General features: G+C 47.1%; 1 protein-coding gene across 1 annotated transcript in view; it reads left to right on the forward strand.

Annotated features, from left to right (window-relative positions):
• LOC125953294 (acid sphingomyelinase-like phosphodiesterase 3a) overlaps window positions 1-9,474 on the forward strand; it is a 52,401-nt gene that overhangs the window by 34,405 nt on the left and 8,522 nt on the right. Inside the window, exons 4-5 of the mRNA XM_049682764.1 lie at window positions 1,671-1,879; window positions 1,964-2,394. Coding sequence (XP_049538721.1) covers window positions 1,671-1,879; window positions 1,964-2,394 — 640 coding nt within the window. The remainder of the gene's footprint in view (window positions 1-1,670; window positions 1,880-1,963; window positions 2,395-9,474) is intronic.

Consider the following 9,474-nt stretch of genomic DNA (forward strand, 5'->3'; position numbering starts at 1 on the left):
AAGAAGCGACCGACTCCGGTGGAGAGTTATTCGAAACTGGGGTTGAAAAGGGAACCCGAGAAAAACCTTTCCACCGTTTCTTTTTTTATTCTTTCTTCCTTCTTCCCTCTTCTGCCGATCATCGTCCTGCCGGGGGAGGAGATGGAATGATTTGAATAAATTTTATGGCTCACCACACCCGAGTGAGTGAATCGTCACGGTTTGGTTTGGCGCACGGGTCACAATCACCACCACCACCATCACGACGGTGAATCAACACGCCACCGTCTGGTTTGTGCCGTCACCGATACCTTTTGCCGATTTATTTTCATTTTCCAAAACCTTCGCGGCCAGGATTGTGCGGTTGGAAGATAGCAACCGACCTCTCCGAAACTCGAAGTGGGGTCCTTCACTGCAAAACCGTGTAATGAATGGCAATCAGGTGGAAAACTGTCATCATGTTTTTTGGCACCGTTTGCCTTTGTTTGCCTCCGGTGGTACCGGGGCACCGCGTATACTGATGACTCATGCTTTGGTCTTTTGTAAGTTAAGTATGATTTGCTTTTTGTACAAACAGGAGGAACATACAACCGGAAGGTTGTACAACGGTAGAGTCTCGACAAGTGTGTATAACACACAAAAACGTGTCTCTACTGTTAGGCTTAAACATACTGTTGCTCGATTACTGTACAGATAAGCTACCTAGAAAGGTTGTTTATTTGTTTGATACTGTTGAGCAATCACACGGTTTAAGTAAACGGACCAAACAGTAACTAAGAACTCATACGTTTGTTGGGTTTATTGCTACCTCGCTTAAGAGAAGCGTCATCTTTATCCAAATGTAATGATAGTTTGGTTGTTACCCAATGGTTGAAGTATTCATGGCAAGCTCTGATCCTACGGAAATTCTATCGGCCGCGGAAGGCCGCCGAATACTAATTCAAGCTGTTAGTTTTATTTATAACTAGTAGTGAACGGAAGCATATACAATTTAATCATAATGCTCTTTAAACTACCGGCTTGTTACGTAGAAACCTACGCTTCGTTTGTCATTTTCATCTTTACTTCTACTACTCCAACTAACCATTAACTCATCCGCTAGATTCTTTTTAATGCAATGATAAACGATGAGGTGTCTACGATTCGAACAAATTATTGAAATTGAACATTGAATTGAGTGACTTCGCTTCTTTTTTTCTTTTGGTCGAACTTAACACAGACGTTCTAGGAGGGAAAGCATGACATACTTGGGGAGTATGATGGACAAAATGAACGTCTATTGGCGCTTAATAAAACATAAACGACGGCAAAGACAAAATAAATTTAATCAAAGAAAAATCTCCAACATTGTTTTAAAGACAAAACAATCCAAACATATATTCAAACAAATAATTAGATTTTAATTGGGCAATTGGATCAAACGAGATCTCATAACATTCATTTAAACAGCCGATACAGATGGATTCAGGATACTATTCAATCTAAAGCATCTTCAGCAATTGTGCCTCATGTATAGAGACAATTTAATTCAAATAAAATTTAATACTTATTAGGGTTTAATTGATATCCTTCTTCCACTGCCACCAGCTACTTCCACTCTCGCATCTCGATCTTGAAGTATTCCCTTTTCGTTGCATTCATTTATAACAATTCCACCATTTTGCTCCGTTTGCTTTCTCTCCCCTTTCCAGCGACGGTCTGTCACACTCAGCGAAGCGGATGCACGACACCAAGCGGTTGGACGTGCTGCGCAACATAACCGAGCTGATGAGCCGCACCTTCCCGTCACAGTTCGTGTTTCCGGTGCTCGGTCACGAGGATGGTAGTGCTAACTATGAGCAGCTCGGTGACCTCTGGCGCCACTGGCTGCCGCTCGAGGCGCTGCAAACGTTCGAGAAAGGTACGACCATCGCCAAGGTGTCAATTTTCTGTTCTACGATTCACTCTTTTCCCCTTTTTCTATCTTTCATTCGGCCCCCACCAGGTGGTTACTACACGATCGAGCAGACCAAGAGTCGGCTCCGGATCATAGCTTTAAACACCAACTACATGCGGCACGACCCGAAGTACTCCCAGTCGCACTCGTCGGCGGTAAAGCAACGACCGGACGGATCCTACCACTATCCGATGGGCGGTGGCGGTGGCGTCGGCGGTGGCCACTACGGTGGCGATCACCATTCCATGGGCAAGCACTACCATGGTCGCGACGGTAGCTCCCCATCGTCCTCCTCCGGTTACCTGTACAGCGACCGGCGGAACGGGTACGGTGCTAGCAGCGGCAACGTCGGCAACCTGCCCGACAGTGGCCTCGTCGGCCACGCCAGTGCATTATCGGGATCAAGCAACCACGAGTCGGAGAAGCAGTGGGAGTGGCTGGAGGAGGTGCTAGCGAAATCGAGTAGAAATAAGGAAACTGTAAGTACTCTCCGCTGCGGAACGTAGAAAAACCAAACAAAAAAAAAACGCCCAAAAAACCGACCCAACAAGTTTCGCAACAAAACATAACCTCAAAACCCTGGCGTTGCTATGGTACCGCAACATCAAAGACACCGCTCGTTGGCGCGAAAAGATGGCGCGTCCTTGGTCGCAGAAAACGGGGAAACCTTTTAACGGGAAGCTTTCCATTTTTCTTTTTCAAAGGAGAGAAAGAAAAAGGTTAGCAAAAGTTCATCGCGTTCGGAAGCAGGACGCAGTGGCAGGGTGAAACAAGCAATTTACTATGTTCTTGGTTTGCGTCGACCAAGGGCGGCGTGAAACTATCGCGACGCAACACTTCACAAAATGGTTCTTTAATGAAAATGGAACACGAAGCGAAAGTTTTCCTTCCATGGAATCCGTGAATCACTCGTAGGAATACATCCACGGCCCGCAGTGTGTAAGTTAGTGTGTCACCACCGGACGTCATAGTTGCAGCTGGTGGGGCGAGGGGGGGGGGGTTGATTCTGTTTTTCCACCACCAACGGGTGCTGCTATTCTTTCGCGGATTCCATTACCCGGGGGGCATGCAACTTGGTTGCAATGATTTTCCGTTTTGCGCCGCTTCTGTTGCTTCATCGATTGCACTTTCCTTGGTAGACGTAGTAGACGATGTAAGACGCCGGTAGCTGGCAGTAGTAGTTGGTGGCTGGTGGCGTGTTTCACTTCTGTTGCCCGTTTCTGGCTGGAAGTTTTGCTCCGGTCGTTTTTGTGTTTTTTTGCCGTTTCGCTGACCTGCTCCTGAATCCGGTGCAGCAGCAGCAGCAGCACACCAAGCACACCAACCCAACCCAACCCAACCCAACCGGTGACCGGTAAACACGGGGGAGAGCAAAATTAAAATTAATTAAAAAAGTCCTGTCCCCGTCGGGGTGGCAGCGGGCAGGTTGAGGATTTTCTGTAATCTTTTTCGCTTTTTCGCATCCCGTGTTTACTGTCGGTGTGTGTGTCTGTGTGTTACAGAATCAATGGGTCCATCCATCCAAGCAGGATCAAGGGGGAAGGGGATACCCAGGACCCCCGGGGAGCTTGTTGACGGGTTTAGTTGGGGATCTCTTAGCGCAACCACCCCCCTCCCCTTCGCTTTGTTGCTGTCTGCTTGCTTTGGTTGCCTTTTCTTTCGACCTTTTCCTTCGGTTCAGCTGCTGGCCTCCAATCTCTTCATTCACCTTCACAACCGGCTCCTCCCCCTGCCTGGCATGCGATGCCGGTGGAATTAAGAAATGTTTGCCCGACCCTAGGCGAGGGTGCTGGCTGGCATGATCCAGCATCATTTTCGCTCATTTTTCGACGCCGAAATCGTTTAAATATCCAGATGCAGGCGATTTGCGCCCAGCGCCCCAAACCATGGCGGTGTTGGTAAGGCTTGGTGGCCACATTCTAAATTCATTAAAGAAGGGGAAAGCGTCCCCGGTGGTGTTAGTTGTCGAGAAGAAGCCAGGGCGCCAAGAGGGCGTCAGGCGAGAGAAAAAAAAAGCTCACCCCTCAAATCGCTGCCCATTATCCGGGGTGGGCGCGCGCGCGTGCACGCGGTTGTTAATCTCTTGGTTAATGAAGTTTTCGGGCATTTTTGGGACCTTTCTTCTTGGGTAGGGTCCTGCCACAGCTTGTGTTTGGTTTGCTCCTTGGTCGAGCAAAGGTGAAGCAAGGAGCATTTGGTTTTTTTTTGCTCACATTCTCTCCGTGGAGGATTTTTGGTTCCTTTTTTTTTTTTGCTGTGGGGTGCGTAAGGGATCACGATATGATGATAGGGCTCTCTCGCGAGCCCTGCGGGTATTTACAGGGGCTCCTGCAAAACGTTTCTTAATCTGCTCCGGGTTTGTTGGTGAAAGTTTTGTTTTGTTTTTTGTTTTTTTGTTGTTTTTTTTTTATCACTCGCACACCTTACCGCTCTAATGAGATTGTGTGCTTGGTGGTGTGCGTATGGTGTGCGTCGGTCATGTGCCAACCAACAGACAGAGAGAGAGACGCTACGCTGCGCGACGAAGCCACTACCTACAGTACGTGTTAAAGTTTAAGCTTCGAGCCAACCAAGCAGCCCGGAATCGCGCGTTAATTATGCCTGCAAATCCACCGTTAATTGACAGCCGGTTTGGCCTTCGCCTACGATGATGATGATGCTGCTGCTCTATCAGCTGCCCTGGCCCTGGCCCTGGCTGGCTTACCAGAGTGAGCCGAGACCGAGGAATATTTCGGTCCTGGCTTATCTGGTCCACCCGGGACTTTGCTGCTCGAAACTTTTCATTACCGGGCCTACTGAGCTCTAGCATTGCTGCTGATGCCTCTGGAGGTTCGCATTTGTTTCGCAAACCTCGCAAAACCTCCGCGACACACGCACGCGTTAATGCCGAGATAAGTGCTGCTGATGATGATCTCACACACACACACACACACACACACACACACACACACACACACACACAGGCACACACACGAGCACATGTGTACAATACATACAGATTTGCGATGTTTAACAGCGGGGTGCGGTGGCCGGTTGCCAGGGAGATCAAAATTGGTGTGCCAGCGCATTACGCATACGCAGTCGCGTTGGTGGGTTGTGGTTCCGGCTCGTTATGTCAAAATGTTTGCTCGCGCGGTTTCGACCGCTCCGCGATACCGGAGAAACCTCGGATAACCCGTAATTGGATCTTTGATCTCTCTCTTTCTCCACGGCATCCCGATTGCCCCGATGCTTGTGTTGTTTTGTTGGTGTTGTCCTGCTTGTTGGTTTTGGGCACTCTCGTGCAAATAAATGCTGATTTCCACGAGATCGCGCAAGCACACAGTGTCGTGAGCAAACATAAGCACACAAATACTCACACACACACACACACACACGCACCACAACTGATCCGTGTAGGCGTTGGTTGGGGTTTTTCTCACGACACGACAGGATTTAAGCTTTGTCCGAGGGTGGCGGCGAAGGGAGGCTGTAATTTAAAGAGCCTCGGTAAACAATAAGACAAGCGGCGACGCTGTAGAGGGTGGCGGCGTTGTGGTCAGACAACGCACAGGTGACACTGGGGGCTTACCACGGGGAGGGGTGTGCGGTTGTGTAAACCCTCGATGCGATAATTACTGAGCAAATCGACGCGATCTCATCCTCCGCGACGCGGTGGAAATCCGAGAGGCATTTTCGGTGAAATATTGGCTGTCGCCTGTTGGACAGCTTTCGACACCTTCGACACGCGTGTTGTAGCACCATCCAGGGCGTGTCAGATAAGCGTTTAATGTGCCGGGGTGTGTGTGTGTGTATGTTATTATGAATTGTTTGTACGGTGGTCGGCTTAACGCGACCGGGGCCATTGTCACCGTTTTCCGTCCCTGATAAGCGCCGTATAAGCGCTTGCGATGGGCGTTGAGAAGCCGTTTGGGTTGCAAATCGGATAGGTAATTTCCAAAATGTGCGGTCAATTCGTTGTCCGCCTGTAAACAAGCTGCTTTTCAATCCAGTAACGAACTTCACGGATTCTAACGACCTTCAAACATCTATTATCTTTTAAAGACACTGTTATTTTAATTTTACTGCATGTGAGTTTATTTTATTGCCTTAAACCAAGGAAGAGTCGATGATCTAAATCTAATTTTATGAAGTACAACTTAGCACACAAGACATGACAATGACATGTTGCCCTTTAGCTATAAACACGAAAAAACATTTACATTATATTAACAAGGCTAGCTAACACGCCATTCTGCTAACCTAACTGGTAATCGAAAAGTTTAAGTTTGCTTTTTTCGAAAAATTACTTAAGTTATTAGCAAAACTAATAATCCAAAATTGAAATAGTCATCAGCAGGGCAGCAAAAGAAACGTAAGGTAGTTAGTGAAATGTTTTTCTGATTATAGCCTCGAAGCAAGTAATATAAATAAAAGAAGTAGGCCATGTAAACAGATTTATGGCTTCTGACTGCTGTAGGTCTAGAAAACTTTTGAACATTGAAATTGCTGTTAGTGCAGCGGACGGATGTTATTTACTTTCAAACTAATCATGTAATGCTTCTGAATGATTCAAATGAACTTCACCATCATGCAGCAAGCAAAACACAAGAACCAGGGACACAGAATACAGTTTTCTCGGAATTTCTCGGTATCAGTAATGCTCATAACATAACATCATCGCATAACGTCAGGGATCGAGAACGCCAGTTGTGGGAGTATGTGCTTATGGGAAGTTATCAAAAGCAATCCGAATGTTACATATTGATGTTGTAGTTTGTACAGAGCACTGTGCTGTACTTGTTAGCACACACACAGCACAATACAGATGAGAATTGTATTTTCGATTGCAGATAGCTCGAACTTGGCCCGACAAACAAATGTGCAATTCAAATGTGTTCATTGCTTTGGTTTTGTCATCCCACGCCATGCTTGACAGATTTCGCTTCACTTCATCACACTTGATTAAGCTGCTGTTAACTGCGCTATAAATTTTCTTCTCTGAATTGATTTTTACAATGAACCGACACTATCAAATAACAGTGATTTCAAACATACAATAGCTAGTGCACAGGTTTGTCAGAAATACTTATGTGTAAGATGTTTCTCCTACCAATGAGCATCGCTTGCACTGAGCACAGCACAACTTTGAAATCATATTAAAGTAACTTGATGCAACTACACGAACGAGCGTGATCATCCCGAGTAATTTTAACAAACAAACTTCGCAATAAGATAACGGTACAAAATAATAATATTAAACTGACCATTGCTGGTAGAAAAGGTAGTTCGTAGCTTTAAGGAACCTACAGAAACTTTTCAGTTATTTTAGGATAACCATTCAGGAGCAGCTCATTTGAGCAAATCCTACTCGGTTCCTACCCAAAACAGAAGCACCATACTGTTGATAATTACCTGATTTGTCATCGCTATACCTCGCAGCGCAAGCGAATCACCAGATAAGGAAAGACAGATTATTTCCCTTTTCGCTGGAATGGGCAAACACAACTCATTTACATTCATTACATTCGCAACATTGGCAGCGACTTCCGCATTCCGCACGAACCCCTTATCTGCTCTTATCGCGCCCACTGCGCGATTGAACGTTTGTAGCTATGATTCTCGCGAACAAACGCCCATCATCCATTCATCGTGCCATTTAATGGAATTCCGAAACTTTTCTCAAAACAAAACACGGCAAAAGCAGCAAAAACAAAAAAAAGAAAACACATCCAACACGCAAAAACAAAAAGTCAAAAGTTCACCATTTGATTATCCATAATTAGTATCACTCAAAGTCACCCACCCGCCCCTCCGGCCCGAGTTGGCCGCGATCACGTCGAAACGTATCTCGCGGCGTCTTCGGACCCACGCCACGAGAGGTCAATGCTGGATGGATGCTGTGCGCTCGATTTATCAGTGTCGTGCCACCGTGCCGCAAGTTGGGTCCGCAACGCAACCGATCGGCTTCCTCGGTCCCACCTTCCCACTCTTTTTCTGACTCGTTATTTTCCCTTGTAGCATCAAAAAGTGAAAAAGCGTTTTGCTCCTCCGCAGTGCCAGCGAAGGCTTGCTGTGATGCTGCACATCGGTTCGGTTCGAAAACCGTGGGCGATAGCGCGGTCCAGTATTTATGAAAGCGGGCACAAAACTTTGTCCCGGAAGCGAGGAGCAGCAAGAAGAGAAGGAGGAGAAGGAATTGCTGGTCATTTTTTAAGCGCGAAACATCGTCCTCCCGTCGCCGGAAGCGACCAAGTTTATGCACGATTTAAGCGCACTCGCGCGCTGGTTATTGTTTTAGCTCGATATCCCAGAACAATGGAGAGAGAGAGAAAGAGAGAGAGAGAGAGAGAGAGAGAGAGAGAGAGAGAGAGAAAGAGCGGACACGGCGGGTCCGGGTGCCTTGGTTGCCCGAAAACTTGCGATCGTCCCGTCCCGATAAATGACTCTTAGAGAATGTTGTTGTGAACGCTGATCCCTCCGGCGGGTAGAGTCGTTATCGATTTTAAAATTAAAACTTTTCCCAAGACAAGGCGCTACAACCTGGAGCGCCACAAAGAACACGAACACGAGAGCGACCGACCGACCGACGGGCGAGCGAGTTATCCAATCGCCATCACTGGCACTGGCTGGCCATCGACGTCGCTCGCAAGAAATCGCAAAAATTAAAATGATCAACATGCCGTACCGGTTTCGGTCTGGTGGTCGTGGTGCTGTCTGGTGCAGCTGATAAAATTAAAACTAAATTAAAAATCGATTAACGCCACCATTAATGGCGCCTTCGACCGACCGACCAACCGTCAGTTTTCGGAGTGTGCTCGCGCGCGTATTGTGCTTATAATTTCATTCCCTTCAAGACCGGGCCTCGGGGAGGAGGTGCCTCGCAGAACGAAAGAAGAAGAGGAGAAAAGGGCGCCACTTTTTATGAACTTAGTTCCACGAAAGTTTCAGCGCCGGGACCCCCTCCTCCGGCACGCTATCGCTTATGCTATTCATCTCGAACGAACGAACGAAGGAAGAATAACTCCCGGCTCGGTCCATCGATCGTTGGACGCTTATCGCTATCGCGAGAAGATGAAGCTGTTTTCGGGGCCGCGTCCGGGATCGAATCGAGCGTTCGGGTATCGTTATAATCATCCGTTAGAGTTCCCGGAACGGACGGAATGTTAAGTTAATGAATTTTACACAATCAGGCATAAGGCTTAACTAACGCTCGAGCTAATAAATCGAATGGATTACCACCGCCCCAAAAACCTTGCTGTAGCTGGTCTGTTGAGCACTCGACTCGAGAAGCGGTCGATAAGAAACAGTCGGCATCATCCTCATCTTCATCGTCATCATCGTTAAACCCGGCTGTTCGGTAACCGGATAGCCAGATGTTTCTCTTATCGGTTGTTCAACAGCGAGGCTCTGGGTTTTTTTTTATGTTTTGTGTTTTATCTACAAACCATTCTTACCATTCGAATTGATTATCCTGCTTTGTTTACGCTTTTGGCTCTCGAAAGCGATGCTCGATGCTTTTGACAGCAAAAAGGATGAAGCATTTCGGGGGTTCCCTTTTCAGTTGTCAGTTTAATGCT

The sequence above is a fragment of the Anopheles darlingi genome, chromosome 3 (genome assembly GCF_943734745.1).
Source record: "Anopheles darlingi chromosome 3, idAnoDarlMG_H_01, whole genome shotgun sequence".
Classification (NCBI taxonomy): Eukaryota; Metazoa; Arthropoda; class Insecta; order Diptera; family Culicidae; genus Anopheles; species Anopheles darlingi.